At 46.2% G+C, this 27,508-nt stretch overlaps 1 protein-coding gene across 4 annotated transcripts in view; it reads left to right on the forward strand.

Moving 5' to 3' along the window:
* The window catches only part of VPS13D (vacuolar protein sorting 13 homolog D), a 262,915-nt gene that overhangs the window by 105,100 nt on the left and 130,307 nt on the right, over positions 1-27,508 (forward strand). For all 4 annotated transcript variants that reach the window (XM_058675413.1, XM_058675405.1, XM_058675416.1 and 1 more), the window contains 12 exons: positions 3,092-3,194; positions 4,200-4,352; positions 6,574-6,709; positions 8,039-8,086; positions 10,410-10,560; positions 10,737-10,947; positions 12,226-12,473; positions 15,192-15,383; positions 15,685-15,811; positions 17,608-17,750; positions 23,560-23,690; positions 24,125-24,300. In XM_058675413.1, the coding sequence (XP_058531396.1) occupies positions 3,092-3,194; positions 4,200-4,352; positions 6,574-6,709; positions 8,039-8,086; positions 10,410-10,560; positions 10,737-10,947; positions 12,226-12,473; positions 15,192-15,383; positions 15,685-15,811; positions 17,608-17,750; positions 23,560-23,690; positions 24,125-24,300 (1,819 nt within the window). The remainder of the gene's footprint in view (positions 1-3,091; positions 3,195-4,199; positions 4,353-6,573; positions 6,710-8,038; positions 8,087-10,409; positions 10,561-10,736; positions 10,948-12,225; positions 12,474-15,191; positions 15,384-15,684; positions 15,812-17,607; positions 17,751-23,559; positions 23,691-24,124; positions 24,301-27,508) is intronic.

Here is a 27,508-nt window from a genome sequence, read left to right on the forward strand (position 1 = left end):
TGGAAATGGAACAGACTACACAGCGCATGATGTGGAAACATCCATGGTCAGTTAGAGTGAACTGCTAGCATAGGAAAGCAGGTAAGTGGAGGGCCAGCATCCTCCATCCACCAGGCACCAGGTGTTCTCGTGGGAATGCAAGGGCTTTAGGAAATTAGAGTTACAATCATGGAAATGGAACAAAGGAATAAATCCCCAGCAAATGATTATATGGACACAAACCTATGTGCTTTACAGATAGAAAAGAAAATGTTCTTTATTTCTATCTCTGACCCTTTGAGGTTCCTTGTGAGTTTAGCCAGTGAGTGAACACGGGAGAGCTGGGATCCGAGGGGTTTGCTTTTTCCTTTGCTTTAGGGAGCATGATTTAATCTGAATGATTTATGTTTACCTGTGGCTAATTCCAACCTTGGATCATTGATACATTTGTGTTCCCCCTCCCAGGACACACAATGATACTAATGCAGAAGCACATTGCCTTGGGTTTTTTTCTGTTAGGTTTTCTTGGGGGATGGATGTTTGAGGAAGAACTTTCAGAGAAAGCCCATAGCTGAATGTACATTACTCATGTGTTTATCCTTCTACACTTTTCTGTGTGTTATTTAACCTTTCTGACTAAGCTGAGCATCACTCCCACGTAGCCCTGATGAGGACAGGGAGGCTCAGAGGGGGCCCCGCTGTTTGCCTTCCCTCAGTGGCAGACCTGGCGCTTCAGTCTGCCGGGGACTGGCAAAGCAGGTCTTTTCCGTTCGATGGAGTTGCTTAGATAGCATGAGAACCTGCACTGTTTAGAGGGGCTGATTACTCTGGATCATGTCCAAGGGGAAAGCCATTTTTGTAGCACACCTTTTTGAAGCTGAACTTGGATGTGAGAGGTTTGTGGTTCATTCAACTCAGAGCTGAGCTTGGTCACTTGAGGCCAGCAGGGAACGCTGTGATCATTATAGATGTGGGGATTTTTTTTCCTCTGGTGCTGTGCCAAAGGCAAGTGCGGAGTTACCTGGGGTCTGGGCAGGAGATGCTGTGTGGCTGCCTGCTTGTGTGCTCTCCCGTGTCTTATCCTCTGAGGAGTGGTTTACCGAAGTCTGTTACGTCTAATCAACCTGAGAAGCTTGGGGATCCAGCATTTGCTTCCCCATGCTGTTTAATTCCAAAGCAGTGTGCTTGTGAATATCCTTGTATGATTCTGAGCACTTACTCCATATTATAAAGTGATCAAAGCCGTCTGCCACCTGTTCTTTTTACATCTAATGGAAACTTACAGTCTGGCTCACAGTGGGATATGAAAGCACATCTGGCTTCTTTTCCTCCTGGGTCTTTTATCTACTGTAATAAAAGCAGCTCTCTCATTGCTCTCCTGGAGAGGGAGGTGCCTTTCAAAATGCTACAGTAAATACTGTTTACCCTGCAGACAGCTCTTAAATTTGTACTCCCCCTCCGCTCTTGTCAGCAGTCTCACAACTACTCCTTAATTTTCTACTTGATGAGCACAGTTTTTAAAGAAGATTTATTTGAGTTACAGAGAGATCAGGAGAGAGAGAGAGAGGATCAGTCAGATCTGCTGGTACACACTGCCAGTGGCTGCACAGCCAGGGCTGGGCCAGGCTGAAGCAGGAGCCAGGAGCTTCACCCAGGTCTCTCACATGGGTGACAGGGACCCAGCCCTTGGACCATCTTCTGCTGTTTTCCTCAGGCCAGCAGTAGGAAGCTGGATCGGGAGTAAAGCAGCTAGGACACAGACTGGCACACTGCTGTGCCATGATGGTGAGCCTGGTTGTTTTTTTAACCTTGAGAATTCAGTAGGACATTGGGGTGGCAAATGAGCATATTCTTAGATGGAGTAGACACTTTGGGTCACAGTGTTTTCCTGTTTGTCCTTCTGCGTGGTAGTATACCTGTGGCATGAGCACGTCAGGCAGGGCCCTTCCCTCCACTGGATTGCTGCTGCCTTTGTGGTCCCTTCCAGCACCTCTGTGCAGTCCCAGAGGGACCACAAACCCTTGGTCACAGGGCCCGACACCTCTCCTCTCAGCATTCTATCCTGAGACAGCCCTGCAGCCCATGTAGAGGTGCCTGTGGCAGGATCCCTGGGTGGCTTGGACCCCAAAGGCCTGCCTTGGACTTATCATGATATTTGTAGTCAGGCCATCTTTATCCAGAATTTGGTTACTTAGATTTTGTCCTGACCCTTGTTTCTTTCCAGTGTCTCTCACTGGAAGCTCCTGTGTGAAATGTTGCCAGCTTTTAAGCTCCTTGTGTGGCCTCCACTGTGCCCATCATGTAGCAGGTGATGGCGATACCTTTCTGTGTGTTTAAGATTTATTTAGTTTTATTGCAAAGTCAGATATACATAGAGGAAAAGAGAGAGGAACACCCTTGGTCCGCTGATTCACTCCTCAAAGTGGCCGCAATGGCTGGAACTATGCCGATCTGAAGCCAGGAGCCTCTTCCGGGTCTCACCTGCGGGTGCAGGGTCTCAGGGCTTTGGGCCGTCCTCAGGCCACATGCAGGGAACTGGTTGGGAAGCAGAGCTGCCAGGACACAAACCGGCACCTGTATTGGATCCCGACGTGTGCAAGGCGAAGACTTTAGCTGCTGGGCTACTGCACCGGGCCCAATACCTATGTTTTGAAAACATGAGCGAAGATTTTTATTTGTAAAACTTTGGAACAATATATCACTGATTTTCCAGGGAGGAAAAAACAATATTGATATGAGGGGCTTACGAAGAATGTTAAGTCCTTGTACTCTATCTTGCTACAGTTTGGCTTATCCATTTAGAATATATTTCTTGGCGTACTGGGGGGTGTTGCCTGTTTGTTTCTCTTTCGACTCTAGCCATGGTATTGCCTGATGATTGCTTTCCAGAGAGTTCATCCGTGCAACACTGGGGAAATCGGGGGCTGGGAGTAGTCGTAGGGGCCCCAGCAAAGAAGTGGAACTTCCATTTGTCTTTTTGGCAATTCTGTGGTTGTTCTGTCTCTCCTCTGCTTTGCCCGAAAACTGGTTGTGGGCACAGCCCAGGTATGGGAGGGACTCTGCCAGCAGATAGAGACGCCTGCCAATCACTGCTTTCTGTTTGTCATCGCAGAGGTGAAAACCCCCAAGCGTCGACAGCCATTTGTCCCCTTTGCCCTGAGGAACCAGACGGGGTGCACTTTGTGGTTCGCCACCCTGACAACCACGCCCACCAGGTAATCAGCACTTGGGCTATCTGCCACCAAGGCCTCCTTGTCCAGCACAGCCCAGCCTGCCCAATCTAGCCCAGCCCAGCCCAGCCCCACCTAGCCCTGCCCTGCCCTGCCCTGCCCAACCCACCCCACCCTGCCCTGTTCTGCCCTGCCCAGCCCTGCCCTGCCCTGCCCAGCCCTGCCCTGCCCTTCCCTGCCCAAGCCAGCCCCACCCTGCCCTGTTCCGCCCAGCCCAGCCCAGCCCAGCCCAGCTGAGCTTGGGACCCTTCGTTTTCATTGTAATTTTTTAAAATTATTTTTGGATACAATTTAGTTGGCACTGGGCTGTCCCCTCCCCTTCCCCCAAGTTCCTTCGCCCTCCGCTCTGTTCTCCCCTTCAGGTTCATTTGCTATCCTGATGAGACTGAGATTGGAATTCTCTGTAATGTGGGTCCTGGGCTTGGCAGGGTCGTTAGGCTCCTGAAGCAGGAATGCGCTGGGTTTGAAGTGGAAGTCAAATAGCTTAAGGGTATGCATAGGAAGTGTGAAAGGAGCCATTCCATTATATCTGCTCAGAATGCTCTTACAAACAAAATGAGCATTTATCTAAGCCAGGTGAGGACCTTGCTCTTGGCTCAGCATTCCAAATACATGATTTGCCCAGTGAAGTGCACAAAGCACATAAAATGAGTGACAGAATCCATTCGTTAGAAACCACATTTCTCCTGCCTCCAGTAAGTGTGGCGCTGCTCTAGAAGAGCGTGTCTGCTGGAGTCCCCCTCGCCTCTTAGCTGGTACTCTGCAGGGCCTGGCCTTAGTGTCTGTGTACTGCACGCTGCTGCTGGAGTGAGCAGCTTGGTCAGGAGAGCTTGCAGCCTTGTCTCCAGCCCAGAGGTGACTGGAGTGACGGCCTGTCCAGCTTGTCCTACCCAGCCGGCTCGTGGGCAGGGATGGGGAAAGCAGAGCAGGCTGCCCTGGTGCCCAGAGCTCTTGTGATGGAGAGATGGCAGTTATCTGCTTTGCCTGCAGGGCTGCACTGTCTCATAGCGGGAGTCCAGGCATCGTCCCAGAAGGGAACGGGTCATTTCTGGACGATGCTCACAACGTCAGTGAATGGCGAGAAGTTCTCACGGGTGAGGAGATTCCCTTTGAATTTGAAGCAAGAGGAAAGTTGAGGCACAGGTAAAGTGGGTTTACTCTCTTTAAAAAAATAAAAGTAAATGTAAGCAGTTGTTGATGCTTTCCCTTACTAATAATTTTAATGTTTTTAAAAGGTATCTTGAAAATCGATGTTGACTGATTTATCTGTCTTTATCTTAGAAATCCATTTAATTCTATTAATTATCTATTATCTGTTTATGTAACATGTTAGGTGTTTCGCATAGTTTGGTTAAAGCATTGACAAATTATAATACTCAAGTTCATTGTATTCTGGCCTGTTTATCATGATGTGGTAGTAGCAGGAACTCCCAAAGATTCTCAAGACTGGTTCATTTCATTCTTATGCACACATGTATATTCACACACACACACACGTATATGGACACGTGCACACACATATGTATGGCACATGTATGTGCATGCATATGAATGTATTCATGTACACATATGTGCATATGTTCACACACATGTGTATGAATGTGCCACATGGTACTTTGAGCAAGAAGGTAACTTCAGGAATCAGAGGCAGTGATGATAATGTGAACATCCTGATTCTAAGAAAGCTGGAACAGCCTCTGAAGTAGCCAGCCAAAGAACTAGGGTGAATGTGGGAAAAGGTGATATCTGAGTCTTGTGAGATCATAAATTGTTTATTAAAAGTTAGAAATGTTTTGAATGGAAGTGGGCTGCCCAGTGGAAATGAATAGGTAAAGGCTCAGTGCTTGATTGGGTTGAAATTTGAATTTGTTTTGGGGCTGAGTTGCAAAGGAGGAGACTGGCTTCAGCTTCCTGTCTTGATGTGGCCGTGTGCTTGTCACGTGGCCGTGTGCTTGTAGTGTGGCCGTGGCCGTGTGCTTGTCACATGACCGTGTGCTTGTCACGTGGCCGTGTTCTTGTCACGCAGCCGTGTGCTTCTCTTGGGGTCCCGAGTCCCTGAGTGCAGGCCTCTGCCTCCAGCAGGCGTAGCTCCATTTCTGGCAGTTATGTCCTGGCACAAGTTTCACTTGATTGGCAAGGGTTCGAAGCCTGTGGATCACTGGGGGCCTGACAGGGGCAGTTTTTTTTCCCCCAGTCCGTATGCTGGGCACACGTACACGTACCTGGAGCAGCTTTAGAGCTTCTCGGAATGTGTGGCATGCATTTTCCTGTCCTTCCACCTGCCTGTTGGAGCAGCAAACTGTGGAACAGCCAGCACTGCTTTTGTTATATCAGAAAGCAGTTGGCCTTGTTATCAGTTCCATTTTAGTTTCTGTGTTTTGTAACCCATTTCAGGTCCCACTGTTCCGCTTGAATTCATCAAAATAAGTGCCTTTTCTGGCATGTTCCTCTTTGGCATTTTATTCCCCCCCCATGCCTTCTTCCACCCTTCCTGTGGGCCTCACTCCAGTTCCCCATTTCAGACTTCTGGCTTGAATTAGGCAAAATCTAAAATAGAATTAAATGTGCAATTTCCTCTTTCCTTCTGTTTCGTCCACTGCCTTCTGCTCCAATTTCACTTGAGCACTTCTGCCCTGAAACACTGATGGCTGTTTCTCCCACCCCGTCCAGTCACGTGGGGCTGAGGGCAGACTGCTGACTGATCCTGAGAGGAGCAGCCTGTTCAACAAAGGAAGCAGGAAGGCATGTTATCTGAATTTTGAAGAGTATGGCTGTACAGTTATATCACCAGTGCACTTTTACCACGCCACTGAAATGATTGTAGTTGATGTCCTTATTTCCTAATAGTTGGGGAGGGTTGGTGAGGAAAGACCTAGGTAGTGTCCAGGATTCAGGGTGTGTGAGAGGGAGGGCAAATGCTTCTCTTGTTCAGGCTGGACATATCTTAAATTTGTGCCCTAAGCATGAAACCCAAGTAAATTGGTCTTTTGATTACCTTTTTTTTTTTAAAGATTTATTTTAAAAAAAAATAATAAAAAATAAAGATTTTTTTTTTTTTATTACAAAGTCAGATATACAGAGAAGAGGAGAGACAGAGAGGAAGATCTTCCATCCAATGATTCACTCCCCAAGTGACCACAACGGCCAGTTCTGTGCCAATCCGAAGCCAGGAGCCAGGAACCTCCTCCAGGTCTCCCACGCGGGTGCAGGGTCCCAAGGCTTTGGGCTGTCCTCGACTGCTTTCCCAGGTCACAAGCAGAGCGCTGCCGGGATTAGAACCAGTGCCCGTATGGGATTCTTCGTGTCTGCTTTTCTTCCGTTACTGACATTGTGCTTACTGTCTCCCCTGTGTTCTGTTTGCCAGACACACCCATGACCTCCGCATCCATCAGCTGCAAGTGCGAGTGAATGGCTGGGAGCAAGTGAGCCCCGTGTCTGTGGACAAAGTCGGGACCTTTTTCCGATACGCAGCTCCAGATAAGAATTCCTCTTCCTCCACGGTGTGTGGCCATAGATGGGATATTTAATGGAGCAGTTGTGTCATGGCCACATGCCCTTAAAGCCAGGCAGTCAGAGGGTTAAGCCATTAGTAAGTCTGCTTTAGAGAGGTTTTCTTGCCTTTTATTTTCTCAAATTTAAGAAAGAAAACTTAAGATTCTTTTTGGTCAGCAATTGATAATTGGTATGTAGATAAACAAGGAAATAGTAAATTTCAGTGGGAGAACAAGATTTAAAATCAGCAGCAGCACATTATCTCTGGTGCTGGTCCTGGCTGCTGGATACGAGTAGAGTAGTCCCTGGATGTCTAGAGCCTCCTCCCCGTCCTCAGAGCTGACGTGCTCAGTCCCATCTGTAAAGTGGTGTGGAGTTCTCACATAACATATGCAGCCTTGTAAGCTTTAAATTGACTCTAGAGACCCTGCAATGCCCAGTACAATGTAGGTGCTGAGTAAGCAGTGGAATAAAGATCTCTGCATGTTCAGGACTGGCACAGCTATTTCAGCATTTGATCTGTGATGGCATGAATTTGTAGAGAAGGCCGGCCAACAGTGTTGGCATTGTTTGACATGTTGTTAATTTCCTTTATACACTTTTTTTTTTTTTTTTACATTTCTTATAACAGGACTTGAAGTCCTTCTCTCTGGCACAAAGCAATATGTCTGTGGTCATTAATTTTTCTAATCACACTTAGTGTCACATAGCCTTGGTCTTATTTTACCCCAGCTTGGAGCCCTGAGGTTGGATGGCCAACCTGGGGGCATGATGCAGATGGAGACTGTCCTGGCTGCAGTAGCTCCCAAGGATGCTCCTGCTGCATACTCATACTGTCATGGCAGTGTTACATTTGCCCTGTGGGGAGCAGTGATAGGGTGGGAAGTGCAGGTCTGTATAGACATTGTGACTTCTGTTAATAAAAGTTTTCTTGGAGAACACTGTTCTGTGAGTATCTACTATCATGGTTACCTTTTTAAAAATACCCTTTTAGAAAAATAACATGAAACTTATGTTTCTTGATTATCTTTTTGCCTAAATAAATGTCTGATATTGAAAGAACTAATCTACACTGCCCCCCCCCCCACCCCTGTGCCATAGTTACGTTTCTCTTATATTGATGTGTTCTGGATAAATCCTACATACATTGAATTACGAGATGAATGTTGTTTTCATCACATCTTCCAAGAAAAGATGTTTTCTCTGCTCGGTGAACCATGCTTTGCCCAGAAGTGCTTACAAATGCTGCCCTTTTAAGCATATGGCTTTGTTGTGAATTTAATGACGCCTGTTCCCTGAGGCCTCTGCTGACTTCCTGATCTTGGAATCTTTCTTAGATTGGCAGCCCTAGCAGCAGAACAAACATTATACATCCCCAAGTCTACGTGAGTATGACGTTCCTATTGTTCTATTGTTCCTGTGTTTATGCTGTGTACTGCACATGACCCAGCATAGATGTGCATGACTCGGTGATTAAAGGGCTGTAGGATGTGTAGGATTGGGAGTGATCTCTTCCCTTTCCATGAGTGACTACCTTCCTTTTCCAAAACCTGTAAGAAGATTTGCTCACCTAACTTGATACATGAAGCTGATTATTACCCGGAAGGAAAAAGGGCAATTGTATTGATCCAATATCTCCTTTTCCTTCTGCATTAAAATGGAAATCAATTCTAGTATGTCTGCAAGCATTTCATAAGCTTTAGCCCAGAAGTCTCGAAAGTAAACAGTAGGTGGGAGTTGTTGTGGTACAGTGGGGTTAAGATACCACGTCAATGCCAGCATCCCATATGGGTGTTGATTTGAGTCCTGGCTGTTCAATGTCTGATCTTTTTGCCTACTACTGCATTTATGAGAGCAGCAGAAGATGGCCCAAATCCTTGGGCCTCTGCACCCATGGTGAAGATCTGGGTGAAGCTCCAAGCTCCTGGCTTCAGCCTGGCTCTTCTCCCTGAGGATCAGAAGTTTTGACATATGGAATTTTAGGTGGACTCGGAAGGAATGATGTCCAGATTTTCTAACAGTTGTTACTGATCTTGATTCTGTTGAATCTTAGTGGAGCTGGGTCAGTGGAATACTGAGCTTTCATGATCCCCTTGAGAACATTCTCGATTTATAGCTTGGCTCTTTATTTGAATTTCCTGGAAGTCTTGTTTTAAAACATGGATCTCTGTTTTATAGTCTGTTAGATTGATTTTTGCTTACTTTTTGTTTTTAAAGTTATTTATTTCTGTGTATTGGAAAGGCAGAGTTAGAAGGAGAGAGAGACTTGCCATCTAATCGTTCACTTCTGAAATGGCCACAGTGGCCTGCATTGGGCCAGGCTGAAGCCAGGAGCTCGGCTTTTCTTCACAATCACCCACGTGAGTGCAGGGCGCCCAGCATAGGGACATCTTCCACTGCTTTCCTAGCTGTATTAGCACATAGCTGGATTGAGAGTGGAGCAGCCAGGTCTTAAACTGACGCTTGTTGGGATGCTGGCACAGCAAGTGGAGATTTAACTTACTATGCTACAATGCTGGCCCTTACTTTTTACTTTAATGAAAGTGTTGACGGAGTGGCCACCTTGGATGTGGTGTCATTTGCGTTTTCTTTGAAGAAGCATTTCCAGTATGTCTGCGTCTTCGTTGTAACAGAAATTCTTTCAGTTTTTTTCTTTGAGGAGAAAGAAATCTAATGTGGGATCTTATATTTACATTGCTTTCCTTTCGCACACTGGCAACATGGTTACGTGTTCAGTGTATGACTGAACATACGAACTAATACTGGTGGCTGCAACACAAGACCAGAAATCAATAATTTTCCTCCGTTATGTTTGGTTTTTGAACATTAGTGTTCTATTTATAAAAGTAGTTATTGTGAAGAACAAAGGCTTGTTTTTAAAGTTCTTTGAATCTCAAATGTTAGTTTTCCTGTAAGCCTGCAAACTAAGAGTGTATGAAGCTGAGGAGTAAATTTTTTGTCATCTTGAAAAAAGGAAGTTATTATTTGTTTCTGTGAAAAGCACACCAATACAGACAACTTTTTCTTGCCCTCTCTTGACTCTACAAAGGCAAGCTTTAATCTCAGAAGACTTCTGCTGTGTTTCCTGGGTGTATTTGGGTAGCACCCACCCCATTGCTAGTGTTCAAGGAATGTTTTCTCAATTTAATAGTAATCTGGGAGGAAAATAATCACAGAAGGTAAATCATCTAATGGTTTGCTAATTCCTAATTCAGTGTTTCTAATTTTAGCTGCTTTGGATGAAATTTGCTTTATTCTCCTCCTGTGAAGCTGCAAACAAGTTTGTTCACAGTTTCCATTGGGGGCTGACCCAAGGGCATTGTGAATGAAGAGTAACTGCTAACAGCTATCCTTACTAAGTTTCAGGGGGCTTGGGAAATTCGCTGGGTCATGACCACAGTTTTAGGTGAGGTTCTTTTTAATGTGTGTAGAGGCCTAGGGCTGAATTTTCTTTGCAATACAGTTTATGATGTCACATCTGTCTAGATTGTTTTAGAAATTTTATTACTGGCAGGTTTTAGTAGTATATAGTTTATAGATGTGTACTGCCTGTAAGTGTAAAGCTGAGTGCTTTTAGGGTTTCATGTCGCTGAAGAATAAAGAATATGAATAAGAAGATGTGTTTCCTATAGACATTCTGCTGGTATTATTGTATTCTGTATGTTTCTGTAGACATAACAGTGTGCTATTTCTGTGTCTCCTTCACAGTTCTCTTCACTCCCACCTGTCCGGGTGGTCTTTGCAGTGACGATGGAGGGCAGCGCTCGCAAAGTCATCACTGTTAGATCAGCCCTCATTGTGAGGAACCACCTGGAGACGCCCATGGAACTAAGACTGGATAGCCCATCAGCTCCAGACAGTATGTTCTGATTGTCGAGAATACAGTAAAAGTGTCTAAGTGTTGTGGACTGTTCCCATGACTCTCCCCAGTGGGTATCCTCTAAGCAATCAGTGTGTGAAGTTCTCCTGCTTGTCCTGAAAGAGTCAAGCTTTGGGATGGAGGTGGGTGTGCTAACATGTTTATTTCTGTGGCAGAGCCAGTGGTGCTTCCTGCTGTCATGCCGGGGGATTCGTTTGCTGTGCCTTTACACCTTACCTCTTGGCGGCTACAGGCCCGGCCTAAAGGGCTGGGTGTGTTTTTCTGTAAGGCTCCTATTCATTGGACCAATGTGGTGAAGACTGCAGAGGTTAGTAGCAGCAAACGAGAGTGCCACTCTATGGACACAGAAAAAAGCCGATTTTTCAGGTATGTCCTGCCTCTGCAACGGTGTGCTTACTGTCTGCCTTTTTTCCCCCTTCAGAGTGACTTTCTTATTGTTTTTTGTCTGAGGACTCCTCATGATTTAATTATGCTTATTAAAAACCCTAAAGTTTTTTGTTAGTTCTTGTGTTAGAGGTCCACAGAACTAAGGGTTAACCCTGACTCGCGGTTGGGTAAATTTATTTATCGTCTGATATTGATGGGAAAGCAGCCAACAGATTCACTACTCAGGCACATAAACAACTGGGACATGTATGTAACATAAAAGAGACCATGTGGGGAAGGCAGGAAAAAGACACCAACCAGTGTCTGTTCCTAAACTTGGAGGCAGAATCTTGGAGTTGATAGTTTTTGGATGAAAGATTTTTAACTGTTTTAGGTAAAGGTTCATGCACCTGTTATTCACTCTGATAAAACTCTTCAGCATCATTGATCATTAGGGACATGTAGTGTTCACAGGGCCTGAATGGATAAAAAAGATCCATTATGCTGGCAAATACTGGCAAAGGTGTGGAGCGACCAGAACTCTCCTGAGTAGCAGATGGGAGTGTAAAATGGTGCAAATGCTTTGGAGAAACAAGTTGTGATGTCATAACAAAGTTAAGGACCCAGTAAATCCATTCCTGAGTATTTCCTTAAGGAAAATGAAGATACATAGCCATGAAAATACTTGTATAGAAGTGTTCATTTAGTGCTCAGTTCAGAATAGCCCAGTTCACTGTTAACAGGGTAGTAAGTAATAATTCAAAGAAAGGTGTTGCTTATACCCTGATTGCCTGCTGGGCAGTGAAAAAAACTAAATTACAATGTATGCAACAACAGTGGCTGAAATTATTGAAGTCTCATGTTGAGGAAAAAAGGCCAGATACAAAGAGTAGTACTTATTACCTGACTCCAGTTATGTGTAGTTGAAAGACCAGACAGAACCAACGTGTAGTGATGCATAGGTAGAAAGCAGGTGCCTGAATGATGGGAGAGAGGATAGATCAGAATGGGAGTCGGGATGGTCAGGAGTGAGAGAGAGATTTTGTGTCTTGCTTTAAATGATGATTATGAAGTTGTATGTAGTTGTCAAGACTTTTCAAACCAAAGTTTAAAATCTGTATATTTCATTGTATGTTGTATCTAAAGAAATGTATTTGGATTGAAAATATCTTCCTTAAGTAATTAACCACGTTAATGTTGTACTTTCTCTTAGTGGGGAGAAACAAGTCTGAATTCTCCATTGAAACTGATGATTTTCATTTAATTTTGTCTTTGTAGGTTTTGTGTGGCTATAAAGAAGGAAAATTATCCAGATTATATGCCTTCCAGCATATTTTCTGATAGTGCAAAACAGATTTTCAGACAGCCTGGGCATACCATCTATCTCTTGCCAACTGTGGTAATCTGCAACCTGCTACCCTGTGAACTTGACTTCTATGTTAAAGGAGTGCCAATTAATGGGACATTGAAACCCGGCCGAGAGGCAGCCCTGCACACAGCTGATACATCCCAGAACATTGAGCTGGGTAAGGAGTTTGGCATGTGATTGCATGTAGTAACCCCACAAAAACGTCAGTAAATGTTTTGTGAATATTTGGTAAACATCTTGAAGAAATTCTGGCACATTTATCTTAAAAATCTTCCTTAAAGTAATGATGTATTTATAAGAGAAAGTGAACAGAAGATTGACAGAGGAAGCACTTTCCAGAACCATGTTACTTAGATGGCTCGCATCATACATACTCATAAGGAGTCATCTCATCTTTTCAAACCATGATCATTTTTGTGACCATAAAATGAGCAGAATCACAAGGAGCCCGGGCTGAGTTCCTCATCCTCCAGGCAGCAGTCTGGATCCGCTTGCACTGTGAAGGTTTGGAAGGTTTAATGTGATGGGTGGCTTTGCCATTCGTAAAGGCGAAGTCAAGGTAGAGAATCATTGTTGTGTTTTAAAGCATTCAAGGAGGTACTTCCAGAGTTCGGGTAGGAAGTCTTTTTCTTTTCTTTTTTTTTTTTTTTCTCTAAGATTTATTTTTATTGGAAGGCAGATCTACAGAGAGAAGGAGAGACAGAGAGAAAGATCTTCTGTCTGCTGATTCACTCCCCAAGTGGCTGCAGTGGCCAAAGCTGAGCTGATCTGAAACCAGGAGCCAGGAGCCAGGAGCTTCCTTCAGGTCTCCCACATGGGTGCAGGGTCCCAGGGCTTTGGGCTATCCTCAACTGCTTTCCCAGACCACAGGCACGGAGCCGGATGGGAAGTGGAGCAGCCAGGACATGAACCGGCACCCATGTGGGATCCCGGCGCGTTCAAGATGAAGACTTAGCCTCTAGGCAATTGTGCCAGGTCCAAGGAAATCTATTTAAGACTGTCGCAGACTTTTTAAAAATGGTTTTCTTTACACGAGAGAGGTCTTCCATCCACTGGCTCAACCCCAAATATCAAAACAGCCAATCCTAAGCCAGGCTGAGCTCTGAATTCCACCTAGGCCTCTCAGGTGGGCAGCAAGGACTCCGCTCTGGGAGCCCTCACATAGCACCTCTCCAGAGCACGCATCGTTCGGGCACGCTGGCATGGAGAGCAGGGCTGGGCGGTGACCCTGGGCCCTGCTGTGGGACACAGGCTTCTTGGGCAGTGGCTTAACTGCTGCACCTAAATACTGGTTCTTGTAGACATGTGGAAGTAGTACTAGCTTTAGATATTCATCTTTGTAAGTGTTTTCACTGTTAAATCATTTAGTCTTCACAGTAGCGCCCTTCAGGCTAAGACAAGTGTTAGACTCATCTTGTAGATGAGGAAGTATGTCCCACAGTGATAGGATTTCATGTCAGGGGCTGACATTGTAGTGGAATGGGTAAAGCTGCTGCTTGAGATGCTGGCATCCATATGAGCACCAGTTCACGACTTGAATGCTCTGCTACTGATACAGCTAATGTGCTTGGCCCTTGCACCAATGTGGGAGTCCCAGATGAAACTTTTGGCTCCTGACTTTCACCTGTCCTAGGCTTACCATGGTGTGGCCATATGGGTTGCAAGATTCTCTCTCTCCATCCCTCTGTTTCTGTAACTGCCTTTCAAATAAACGAGCAAATAAAGATTTCATTTTGATGATGACATAAGCTTAGTTTGGAAAAGAGAATGTGCAATACTAATTACTAACTCTGAAGTGAATAGGTCTTTGCCATTTCATTACTTTTTTGACATGCTTCTTCAAATGTTTGTTGAACCCCTGCAGAAAACGTGTCCTTTCGCCCTGCGCCCGTGCACCCCCTAGAGTCCTGCTGTTTCGCCCTGCGCACGTGCACCCCCTAGAGTCCTTCTCTTTCGCCCTGCGCCCGTGCACCCCCTAGAGTCCTGCTGTTTCGCCCTGCGCCCGTGCACCCCCTAGAGTCCTGCTGTTTCGCCCTGCGCCCGTGCACCCCCTAGAGTCCTGCTGTTTCGCCCTGCGCCCGTGCACCCCCTAGAGTCCTGCTGTTTCGCCCTGCGCACGTGCACCCCCTAGAGTCCTTCTCTTTCGCTCTGCGCCCGTGCACCCCCTAGAGTCCTGCTGTTTCGCCCTGCGCCCGTGCACCCCCTAGAGTCCTGCTGTTTCGCCCTGCGCCCGTGCACCCCCTAGAGTCCTGCTGTTTCGCCCTGCGCCCGTGCACCCCCCTAGAGTCCTGCTGTTTCACCCTGCGCCCGTGCACCCCCCTAGAGTCCTGCTGTTTCACCCTGTGCCCGTGCACCCCCCTAGAGTCCTGCTGTTTCGCCCTGCGCCCGTGCATCTGTCTAGAATCTTTCTCTGCAGCACTGTGTGTGTCCTGGATCACCACTCTTCACAGCAGTCCTGCATGGACACACTGTTTTTACCAGAAGTTTGCAGACAGACCCAGGGAGACTGCAGCCTGTTTCCCTATCCTGTGGGTAATAGGGCTGATAAGAGTAGCCTGAGGAGTTGCAGGGAGGGAGCTTGGCTGCAGGACCTTGACTGAACTGTGCTACTGTGTTACAAGTCCCGAGCTGAGGCCTCGATGCAGGCTCCTGAGAGTCATCATTATCACTAGTGGCGGTTTGTCTTCTAATCCCGATTAGGCAGGGGGACTCCCCACTGGGACTTTAGGCCATCTAGTTTGCTTCCAATTCCCACCTCATGAGAGTGTTTGCGTTATCGGTTTTTCCTGAAAGGAATCTGGTTTAGTTTTGCTGGGGACTATCTTGAAAATCCAAAGGGAGAACCCAGGAAGACAAAAGTTTACGTCATTTTTAGGAGTATCACTGGAGAATTTTCCACTCTGCAAAGAATTGCTTATTCCACCTGGAACCCAAAACTACATGGTGAGAATGCGACTCTATGACATCAATCGACGGCAGCTGAACCTCACCATCCGCATTGTGTGTCGAGCAGAAGGATCCTTAAAGATCTTCATTTCTGCTCCCTACTGGCTCATTAACAAAACAGGTATGCCCTGCGACTCTCAAGCAGCCTGGTGTTGGTCATGGGAATGTAGATGTATTTATGCAGCTCTCAGTGGAGCATGGCCAATAGATGACTTTGAAAGTGTAAGATGCAAAAGCTCTCTGGCTTCCACTGTAAGTGCCTGCGCTTGGTCAAAATTGTCCTTTTAGACAGGGAACTTATTCTACCACATAAGTACAGTTCTTACTGTTTTCACTCTTGGGTACTTCCCTGCACTTACCATTTGTGTCTCTCTTGGGTAGCCTGGGTGGGATTGATAGAAACTCTTCCCTCCTTCCTAAAGGGTTGCCACTGATCTTCAGACAGGACAATGCAAAGACTGATGGTGCAGGCCAGTTTGAGGAACATGAGCTGGCCCGGAGCCTGAGCCCTCTCTTGTTCTGCTATGCCGACAAAGAGCAGCCAAACCTGTGAGTACAGTTACTTATGGGAAGGGGAAATCAGCTCCTAGGGAAGGGAAGAACTTGGCAAAGGCTATCATGTATCCGTGTAAGTCCACATATACTGGAGATAACAATCCTCATTTGGCAGGGGAATAGAACTGTGACCTAATGGAATTGTTTTTCCACATCTAATTTCTGTGTTATTCAGTACTGAAAATAAACCGTTTGGATAGTTTATATGGAAAGCTAGTTCAATTTTAAAGGTATTGAAGGAGTTTCCTTCATAACTCTGGCAAGGAGGGGAAATCCACATCTTCCCTTTTCTGCAGGTTCCCTTCCACTATGCGCTTTTAGCATAGGTCAGGGAGCTGGCATCATAAGGGATGCAGATTGGCCCTGGTCCTTTGCTTAAATGCTTAGCCCCATTAATCGAGTCTGGGTCATTTTGTGTCCGGTTTTGAAATCTGTCCGTTTTCCCTTTGAAAGAAGAAGGGGTTCCCAGATCTCAGCACCCTCCTTACATGTTTAGAGGCAGGGAAAAGCAATATTGGAGGAGTTTAGGTGATATGATTTCAGCAGAAAAGGCAACTGAGGAAACGGCTCAGAGGGAATTATGTGCTCGAGGGCAGGCTGCCTGTTAGTGGTGGAGCTGGAGACACATGCAGGACTCGGGTTTCCAGAATCTATGAGGAGATACTGCCAGTGGAATAGTTCTGCCATTACAACGATGCCAGTCCTTATAGGTAACACAGTGCGGGGGCCCAGCACAAGTGGCCTAGTGGTTCAATCCTTGCCCTTGCATGCGTGGGAATCCCACAGAGGCACCAACTCATGTCGCTGCTGCTCCACTTCACTTGCTTTCTAGCTCCTGGCTTGTGGTCTGGGAAAACATTAGAGGATGGCCCAAAGCCTTGGGACCATGTTCCCCATGTGGGAGACCCGAAGGAAGCTCCTGGCCTTTGGTTTTGAATCAGCTCAGCTTTGGCCATGTGGCCACTTGGGGTGTGGGCCACCAGATGGAAGATCTTTCTGTCTATGCTTTATCTCTGTAGATCTGCTTTTCAATAAAAATAAATACTAAAAAAGAGTAATAGTGCTCCTGCATCTTCAGTATTTTCTTTCCTTCTGCTTTTTAAAGAACCTGAAAGTCCTGAGTCAGCAGATTGTCCGTATGTTTTGAATCCTTGCAGAACAAAAAAACGGAAACATTTTTCTCATGTGTTATGGTCACAGAATCCTAATGTCATCTCCCAGTGTTTAGTTGTAGAACTCAGTTTATTTTTATGTATGTTCAACTATGGTTACCTCGAAGGGCTGTGCTCTCAGATTAATTTTCTTGCCGTGTTTAAGAATTGCGTGAGGGTGGGCCCGGCGGCGTGGCCTAGCGGCTAAAGTCCTCGCCTTGAAAGCCCCGGGATCCCATATGGGTGCCGGTTCTAATCCCGGCAGCTCCACTTCCCATCCAGCTCCCTGCTTGTGGCCTGGGAAGGCAGTCGAGGACGGCCTAATGCATTGGGACCCTGCACCCTCGTGGGAGACCTGGAAGAGGTTCCAGGTTCCCGGCATCAGATCGGCGCAGCACCGGCCCGTTGTGGCTCACCTGGGGAGTGAAACATTGGATGGAAGATCTTCCTCTCTGTCTCTCCTCCTCTCTGTATATCTGACTTTGTAATAAAATAAATAAATCTTAAAAAAAAAAAAAAGAATTGCGTGAGGGTAAGGATGAGAGGCAGGGGAGGTGACTATGTTAGTGTTTTGATGAGAACAAGCTGGTAAGTCTTGGTCATGGGTGAATGTAGGCATCTTTGCTCTTCTGCCCACAGCTGCACGATGCGAATCGGAAGGGGAATTCATCCAGAAAGCACTCCAGGCTGGTGCCAGGGCTTCTCGCTGGATGGTGGGAATGGTGTCCGGGCTTTGAAAGTCATCCAGCCAGGAAACCGCCCAGGACTCATCTACAACATTGGTGGGTAACATGTGGGGCAATGGGAAGATTGCAACCAGTGCCCGATGACTTCAGGCTTAGAGGAGTAAACTGACCATTCCAGTTATCGTGGTGGGTTTTTCTCATTTGACATTGGGTTGGGGATCTGTTTTCTGCATGCTAGATTGGTATCAAGCCAGATCTAGTCCCCCGGGGACTTGAGGAGCCACATGAATACTGCCCTTTTGAGATTCGTGGCTCTGTAAATCAGACTTACCTGGATCAGGAAAGTATCCATTTTGCTTGAATCTTTGTTTTTTGGGGGGTGAATAATAGGAACACTTAGAATGCCTTTCATTCTCTAAGTATTCCCATGCATTCATTAAAAATTGCAGACTATGAGAGAGTAAGAGGCATTGTTCTCCTTGAAATCGAGACAGGTCAAGTGACTTGCCTGGATGTAAAAGGAAAGTCTGGGTCAGAGGTAGAATTAGGATTGGGGTGTATATACTTGAGACCAAAAAAAAAAAAAAAAAAAAAAAAAGGTAAAATGCACTTGCTGGTATAGTAATTAGAAATGGTCCAAGTAGATCCCAGGGGAAGGGAAGGCAGGGAGGGACACTACTCCTGCATCCTGCTCACAGCCACCTGTGAGCACATGAAGATCTGTAATGTTTTAAATCTGCCTCAGGTTGAAAATGTTAGCAGTGCCTCCCACTTTAGTGTGTAATTCCCAGGGATCTTGAAGCAGCATTTCCTCTAGAGGGTTGGAGCATTACCTTGGAGCTGCATTGTCCTGTGGAAGTGTCCAAGGTGGTTAGAACTGTTCTGTTTCATGCCATCCAGTATGGCTACCGTCAGATGATGTGAGGCCGAAGCACTTGATTAAGGGATTGGGTTTTTTGTCATATCTCATTTTGATGTTTTAAATTTAAGCATCTATGTGTGGGTAGTGACAACTGTATTGGATAGTGTGGATAAAGAGTTGTGTTACAGAAGGAAAATTGAGGAAATTTTCATGTGCATGATTCCCCTGAATCTTGCAGTCTGGGATCTGTTTAAGTATTTGAGGATTTATTGGCAAAAAAAATCTTCAAGTATACTTTCTTTTTCAAATTTTTTTAAAAGCATGGATGTGTATTCATTCTCCCTTGACATTGGTATTTTTAAAAATATTATTTATTTATCTAATTTATTTATATTGGAAAGGCAGATATACAGAGAGGAGAGACAGAGAAAGATATTCCATCCACTGATTCAGTCCCCAAGTGGCCGCAATGGTTGGAGTTGAGCCAATCCAAAGCCAGGAGCCAGGAGCTTCCTTCAGGCCTCCCCAGGGCTTTGGGCCATTCTCTGCTGTTTTCCCAGGCCACAGTCATGGAGCTGGATGGGAAGTGGAGCAGCCAGGACACAAACTGGTACCTATATGTGATCCTAGTGCCTGTAAGGGCAATTAACCACTAAGCTATTGTGCCAGGCTTGACATTGGTATTTTTAGAAGAAATACATTTTGATTCTTCAGCTGATAGCAGTCTTCTTTACTTTGGCCACATTGGTTAGCTTTATCCTGCACTTGACAGAAGCTGCTTCATATTGAGTTTGGCTTTTAGCTGGGATGTCAGCCTACCACAGGTTGACTGGAAGCTATAGTTAGGACAGAGTTGGAGAGGACACAAGATGAATATTGTTTCTCTTAAAGTGGTTAGCACTAAGAATCATGTAATTCATTTCCAAAATGAATTGTAGAGTTAAAAGCTTGAAATATTGAAAATCATAAGTGTGTTTGGAAACCTCAGATACCTAATTGTCATATTCTAGGGGGTACATCTTCCATTTTTCTGGTTCTTTGCTAATTTTGACTGCTGAGTTGGGCCCTATAGATGCTCCATCAAAGTAGAGGTAGGCACATGTGGGTACTATCTCTGGAACTGGGTTACCTGGTTTGAATCCCAGCTGTGCCAGCTACTAGGTGTGTGACCTAGGGCAAGTCGCTTGGCTTTCTGCACCTTAGTTTCCTCCTCTGTAAATTTGAAATAATTAAACTACTTATTCATAAGTTTATAAGGAGGATTAAATCTAAAGCCTTTGTTCGATATATTAAAGATATATTGTGAAGAGTTGAACAACAGAACTTCCAGCAGCTTGGTGTCTGCTGGGGGCACTTGAGCCTGTTCGGTCTCAATGCTTGGGGCCCTAGCCACAGCCACTGCTGCTATGTGCTGAGGGAGTCCTGGGCTTTTGGGCAGCCAGCACACCAACTGGTACTGGATTTTGCCCACTGGCTGCCTGGCCCAAGCTCTAGGGTCTTGTGGGTGTGGAATTGCTGCCTAGGGACATCTGTGGATAAGGCTACTGTGGGTGTACGTGAGGAATGAATCCTGAGGGACTCCCAAAAGCAGGATCCCTGTGCTTACAGGTAAGCGAGGGGACCTAGACCTTGTGGTTTGGAAGGGAGAGACCGGAAGATCTGTATGGATCAGACTGATAGAGCAGCCTACATGGGAGTCCTGAGTAGGGCTTGTTATCATGGAACATTGCCGACCACCACACACCAGTCATGTGAAAGCTAGGGCTGGGGACTTGTCTAGCAGGGCTAGGCCCAAGTACCTGACAATGTCAGAACAGGGCATGGGTCACATTAGGCAGGACCATTACACTAACCACATAAGAGAACCAGGTCCAGGGCTAGATTCTGTGGGGGATATGTGGGCCAACTCTGTGGAAATACAATCCCACTGGTTAGCACAAGAGTTGGGGTGGGGATGCGCTGAACTAGGTGTGACCATGGAACCTGCCATACTCACAGGTATGGGGACCAAGAACAGTCTGGGCAGATCCAGGCTGCAGTACCCATGTGTCCATCCTAAAACAGGGTGTTGGGTGGACCAGGCTGCAACATTCAACAGCTCATACAAAGGCCAAGATGAAGGTGCTGGCTATGCTGGGCAAGGGCCTAACGCCCACTGGCATGCATGAGATCTGGGTTTGTGAGTGGCTCAAATGGGGGAATGTGGGAAACTCTCCTAATGGGTCATAGCTCCTGCTGGTGATTACATGGTACAGGTCTGGGGATTGAGTAAGCTGGACAAGGTAGCTACAACTGTCAACTGATGTGTGGGTTAGATTTGGAAGGGGGTGGACTGAAAGGGGTTGAAGGTGGCAGAACCACCTGCAGAGTGCAGGGCTGAGCAAACCTTAGCTCAACCGCAAGAGCAGAAACCAGGCTGGAGCACAGGTAATGGCGGGCTAAGCTGTCATACCTATCAGGTTGCATGAGCCAGGGTTGGGGGCATAATGAGTAGGGCCAGATTCCAGCACCCACCAGTGAGAGCCAGTACTGGAGTGCGGCCAGATCAGGCCACGCTACAGCATCTAAAGGCAGAGGTCATGATAGGTGTGGGACTATGCCAAGCTGGGTCAGAGCAACCACTGGCACGTGTGCGATCTGTGGCTGGGAACAGGCCTGGTTGGTGAGCAAAGGAGAAATCCTGGCTGGGTTGTGGTTCCCACTGCTGTATGCAGGGACTGGGGTGGGAGCTGTGTTTTAGTCTGGATACGGCTACAGTTTGCCTTGTCACAAGTGTGGACTGGGGTTGGGCATGCTGGATTGGGCTAGACTCCAGCACCAACTGGTGCTCGTGAGAACCAGGGTAGGTGTAGGACAGGCTAGGCTAGGTTTTTGCCTCTGCTGAGCCACATGTAAGCTGTATCTGTGTGTCGACCAGGCTAGGCTGGGCTGTAACACCCACAATAAAAACCAGAATGGGCTTGAAGGCGGCCAGGAAAGACCACTGTTCCTGCTAGGACAGGGCTGGCCCATGGACCCACTGGTGTGCATGAGATCTGGCATTGGAAAAGGTTCTGATGGAGGAGCTTGGGCAACTCATCTGTCAGGACTCAGTCCCTGCAGGTGAGTGCAAGAACCAAGACAGGAAGGAGCCCAGACCAGTTCAGGGAACGGGACCCAGCAGCATATATTTGGCGCAGGTCGGGGATGAACCAGGCAGGGCTAGTCCACATCACCAGCGGGCGAATCTGAGCACCAGAATGGAGTACAGGTCGGGCCACGTTTAGTCGCAACACATGCCAGTACACATGAGGGTTGGGACTGGGGACTGGGGACTGGGGCGGGGGCTGGGCTAGGTTGTAGCCCCCACCAGTATGAGCTGGAATTTGGATGGGTTGGGCCCGGCCAAGCTACAGAACCACTGACAAATGCCAAGGTGAGGCAGGCCGTGCCATACTGGACCTCAGCACATGTGAGACCCAGGAAGGGAGGGGGCAAAGCATGGGGCTTCCCTGTTGAATCACCACTCCCACTGGAAAGCGTGAGTTGGGATGGAGGTAGACTAGACCAGGCAGAACTACAGGTGTTGACCTGTTGGCCTCATGTGAGCTAGATCAGAGAAAAGCGAGGCTGGGCTGACTGTTCCTGCTGGTGCAAACATGAATCAGAGTGGGTGAGGGTTGGTTGGCTTTGCTGCAGCATCAGCTGGCAGATGCTGCCATGGGGGGAAAGTTCTGTCAAATTAAACTGCAGAACCACCTGGAGAGTACAAGATCCAGAAAAGGGAGTAGGCCAAGTATGTAAACAGTGGGCATCTCCCTCTTGGGTTGCTACTCCCATCGGTGAGCTTGAGAACCAGGACTGGGGCAGACCTGGGTAGATAGAATGGCATCCGCTGGCACATGTGCGGACTGGGTTGAACTAGGCTTCAATGCCCATTGACATGTATGAGAGCTGAATGAAATGTGGGACAGACTGGACCAATCTGCTGTACATACTGGCAAGCATGGGAACTAGGGAAGGGGATGGGCCTGGTGGGGGTTATTGCTGGTCACTTTGGCTAGGCTACAGCTCCCAATGGTGTGGTGGGCAGGATCGGGCTAGGCTCCAACTCCCACTGGTTTGTGTAGAAGACAGGGCTGGAGGCAGAAATGACCCAGCAGTTGCAGCCACCAGCATATGCATAGGCTAATTGGGGCGATGGTCTGTTCCGGACTCTGCACTGACAAGCATACACAAGAATCAGGTCTGGGTTCACCTCAGGTGAAGTTTCTTTGGGGATTCCTCCAACTGAACTGCTGGACTCAGAACCCCAACCGTGAAGAGAAGTGCAGGTTCCATGACCATGAAGTGCATATGTAAAAGCTGAACCTCCTCAGTGGCTCAGATGGAGCAGTGGACAGCATGTCCAGGTGCACATAGAGATATGGCAGTACACTGGACCCTGCAGAAGACATCTGGTACTCTAGCAGAGGATGGAGGACAGAACAAATCGATCAACTACTCCAGCCAAGCAAGAGTCGTCAGTGACTACCTGGGCAAACTAAGGTGGACTGTGTCAGCCAGTGGATTCTGGAGAGGTGGATTCTCAGGTTATAGGCTAAAAGAAAAATGCTAGGAAAGAGCCAGTTGAGTACAGAGGTCTAAGATTCCAGGTTGAGTGTCTTGAACCTTCTACTATATCCTATAAAAAAGGTGCATATTCTCTAGGAAGAAATTTTGTGCCCCAGATATGTAAGCAGGAATATCTCACATCTTGGTATAGTTTCATAAATGAAAATCCTAATATATAACTGTGTACTTATGTATTTTAATTTCTGTTATATATGGGCGTACTTTGTAAAGAAATGAGAAATTGTGGGGTTATTGTTATTACCCTTGAAACCTTTCAAAACTTAGATGCAAATGAAGTGTAACACTTGAATTCCACTGTCGGAGAGTTTGATGTCCCCTCTGACAGGGATTTTTTTTTTGAGAAGCAAAGTGATTGTAAAGGCTGTCTGTGTTAGATCAACACTTTCTCTGTTCTGATTATTTCATGGAAGTGCTTCTTGTTATTTGTAGGCATTGATGTCAAGAAAGGCCGTGGTCGGTATATTGACACCTGCATGGTCGTCTTTGCCCCCCGCTACCTGTTGGATAATAAATCGTCTCACAAGCTCGCGTTTGCACAGAGGGAGTTCGCCAGGGGACAGGTGAGCAGTGTGCTGCTGCTGCTTTTTCTTGTTTGTGATTTGAAAGAGAGCAAGAGAATGAGAGCTCCCATTAGCTAGTTCACTTGCTACTTGCTGACAACACTGGGGCCGACCAGGCTGAAGCTGGGAGGTGGGAACACACCCCAGGTCTCCCAAATGGGAGGCTGGAACTGAAATTTAAGGCATCACCACTGCCACTGGGGTCTGCATTGAGATGGCCTGAGTCAGAAATCCAGCCCAGGTCCTCTGAGTGGGATGTGAGCATCTGAACTAGCTAAGCACCCAGCACAGTAGCTTGCTTTTGTAGAGTGCCTAGTGCTCATTTAGGAACACAGTGAATTCCAGCATGATTGTCAGTCAGTGACATGAGTAAAGTGTTCTTGGCAAGGCTCAGTTGATATCTTGACAAAAGCCCGTGATCTTACGTGTTTCAGGGAACAGCCAATCCCGAAGGTTACATCTCCACTCTTCCTGGTTCCAGTGTGGTTTTCCACTGGCCTCGGAATGACTATGATCAGCTGTTATGTGTCAGACTGATGGATGTTCCCAATTGTATTTGGTCTGGTGGCTTTGAGGTCAACAAGAATAATTCCTTCCATATCAACATGAGGTAAGTTTTAGATTACAACAGAGTAAAGATAACCTTGTTGGAGGTGTGGAGACATACTTAGTGAGCCTGTGCTGCTGTTTGCAAAATGGCCACATAGATTTTTGTCTTAGATGGAGGTCTTAGAACTTGTACAGTGCAGGGAGAAAGTATGAGTGAGCGTTCTGGAACAGAGAACACCAGTTTTGAACACTGTAATTGCTGTAGTCTGAGAGGCTGTGAGACTGAGGGACAGTATGAACTGATGGGACAGTTGTCTATTCGGAACCTTCTGTCTCTGCGTTTAGGTGGAGACACTATAAGTGTTTTTCTCTATTCATGGACATTTGTGTAAATCCATCTCTCATTTAGTGCCATTCCAGTAAATGTGGCCACCCTGAGGTGGCTTAACAAGCTAGCCCAGGATGACTTAATATTTCTTCTTGATTTTATCAGGAGCTATTACAGTTGTTTTAATGAAAAGTATGCATAGCGTGCAGTTTACCATCTTAGCCACTTTGAAGTGTGAGTGTATTTACATTCTCTTCACGCAGTCTGCTTAACCCATCTCGTCTCACGGAACTGAAACCCTGGATCATTTACACAAAACTGGGGCTCATTCCTTTTATCCAGAACGCCTGGCAACTGTGTATATCTCTGTATTAAGGGAATTTGAATCAGGCACTGTTTATCTCTTTGTAATTGACATAAATTGTTTATAATTCCTTCAGTGTTGTTTTGTGTTGTAACATGACAGGATTTTCTTCATCTTTTTTGTTTGTGTCTTTCTTAAAGATTTATTTATTTTCCTTGGAAAGACAGATTTACAGAGAGAAGGAGAGACAGAGAAATAGATCTTCCATCTGCTGGTTCACTCCCCAGATGGCTGCAATGGCCAGAGCTGAACCAATCTGAAGCCAGGAGCCAGAGCTTCCTTTGGTCTCTCATGTGGATGCAGGGTCCCAGAGATTTGGACCATCCTCTACTGCTCCCAGGCCACAAGCCAGGAGCTGGAAGGGACGTGGAGCAGCAGGGACAAGAAGTCACACCCATATGGAATGTCCATGCTTAGAGGTGAAGGATTAGCCAGTTGAGCCACTGTGCCAGCCCCAATCTCCTTTTTTTTTTCTTAAAGATTTATTTATTTTTATTAGACAGTCAGATATACAGAAAGGAGGAGAGAAGATCTTCTGTATGCTGATTCACTAGTGGCCGCAATGGCCAGAGGTGAGCTGATCCGAAGCCAGGATCCAGGAGCCTCTTCCAGATCTCCCACATGGGTGCAGGATCCCACGGCTTTGGCCTGTCCTGTCCTCAACTGCTTTTGCAGACCACAGGCAGGGAGCAGGATGGGAAGAGGGCCACCGGGATTAGAACCAGTGCCCATATGGGGTCCTGGCGTGTGCAAGGCGAGGACTTTAGCCACTTGGCTAACTTGCTGGGCCCTCCTTTGTCTTGCATGGCTCAATAACATGCACACCACTTTTTTGTTTTGTTTTGTTAAATTTTTACTCTGAATTTTTGAATTTTATGGTACAGTTTTGTGTACAGTGGAATTTCCTCCCCAATAGTTTCATTGGGACTCCATCTTTGATTTAGAGGCAGGGATGCACATTGTATTGTATCCCCACATCTGGATATGGTAGTCTGTATCACTATACATTCCCATAAGTGAGAAGCCACGAAATAAGGCCAACAACCAGTATGAATTAGAGCAACAATCACAACAACAAAATTGCAGCACCATGAAGAAACGCACCACTGAGCAACCAACGCATGGGTGACAAAAAGAAAATGCAAAAGTCTCTTGGGTAAAATGATGCCACCGATACATACCACTTCTTTTTTTTTTTTTTTTTTTAAAGATTTATTATTATTGGAAAGCCAGATATACAGAGAGGAGGAGAGACAGAGAGGAAGATCTTCCATCCGATGATTCACTCCCCAAGTGAGCCGCAAAGGGCCGTGCGCGCCAATCCGATGCCGGGAACCAGGAACCTCCTCCAGGTCTCCCACGTGGGTGCAGTGTCCCAAAGCTTTGGGCCGTCCTCGACTGCTCTCCCAGGCCACAAGCAGGGAGCTGGATGGGAAGTGGAGCTGCCGGGTTTAGAACCAGTGCCCATATGGGATCCCGGGGCTTTCAAGGCGAGGACTTTAGCCGCTAGGCCACGCCGCTGGGCCCATACCACTTCTGAACTATTTATCTGTTCATTGACAGTTGCATTATTTCTGGCCTTCTGACTGTCGTGAATAATGCTACTATAAGCATGGTTATCCAAATATCTGTTCCAGCCAGTGCTTTCAGTTCCATTGATACAGCTGCAGAAGTGAAATTGTTACCATCTGTTTAGTTCATTTTATTTCTAATTGCTTGAGGAAATCGTGTACTGTTTATTGACTTTTACGAACTGAAGAAATTTAACATTGATTGGATGCGTTAAAGTAAGTCCTTACACTAGACTGAATCCAGGAGTGTGTCATAGTCGCCCTCTCTGATCTAAGACATAATGATGGCTCAGTTGTGTTATTGATTGATGTGTTTTCTGGTATTGTTTCATCTGGAGGAGCGGTCCCATTTTTCCTTTCTTGTTTTTATTGACAGCATTTTGAGACTTAAGCCAGTTTCTCATAGAATGTCTTACTTTCTGTATTTGGACTGTAGTTTTTTATATATAAGTTTAGATCAAACTTTTTTTATACCAGTATTACTGTATGGTATCAGGAATCCCATTGTGTCCCAAAAGGAGGCCTGTAGCTTCTTTGATGGTGAGAAGTTTGATTACTACTTAATTAATATGGCATCCAACAGACTTCTGTACTATAAAGAAGTTGCTTTTGCTTCCTTGGAAAGGAGCCATCTATTGGAGCAATAATTGAAGACTGAACATTTTTTCCCAGAACACTTGCACCCAAGGATTTGATTGTTATTATTAGAATCTGTTATAACATTGCTAGCTATACAATGGTAATTTTTTGTCTTTTTGTTTCTTTATTTGTTGTCTGGTGTGCTTTTGTACAGACTCGTTTCTGTCTGATGTGTCTCTATAGACATGCATTACATGCACTCTGCACGCGCATGCATGCTCTCAGCTTTACAAGAAAAGGCAGGGAGTAAATTTTGAAGAGGGAATTAAAAAATCACTACTCTGTGATTTTATTGTCAATTTTGAGTTGTGGTATGAACAAAGAGCTCATTGTGGGCTGTGCATCAGCCTTATTGGTTGAGGCTGGT

Source organism: Ochotona princeps, chromosome 2, assembly GCF_030435755.1.
Source record: "Ochotona princeps isolate mOchPri1 chromosome 2, mOchPri1.hap1, whole genome shotgun sequence".
Taxonomy (NCBI): Eukaryota; Metazoa; Chordata; class Mammalia; order Lagomorpha; family Ochotonidae; genus Ochotona; species Ochotona princeps.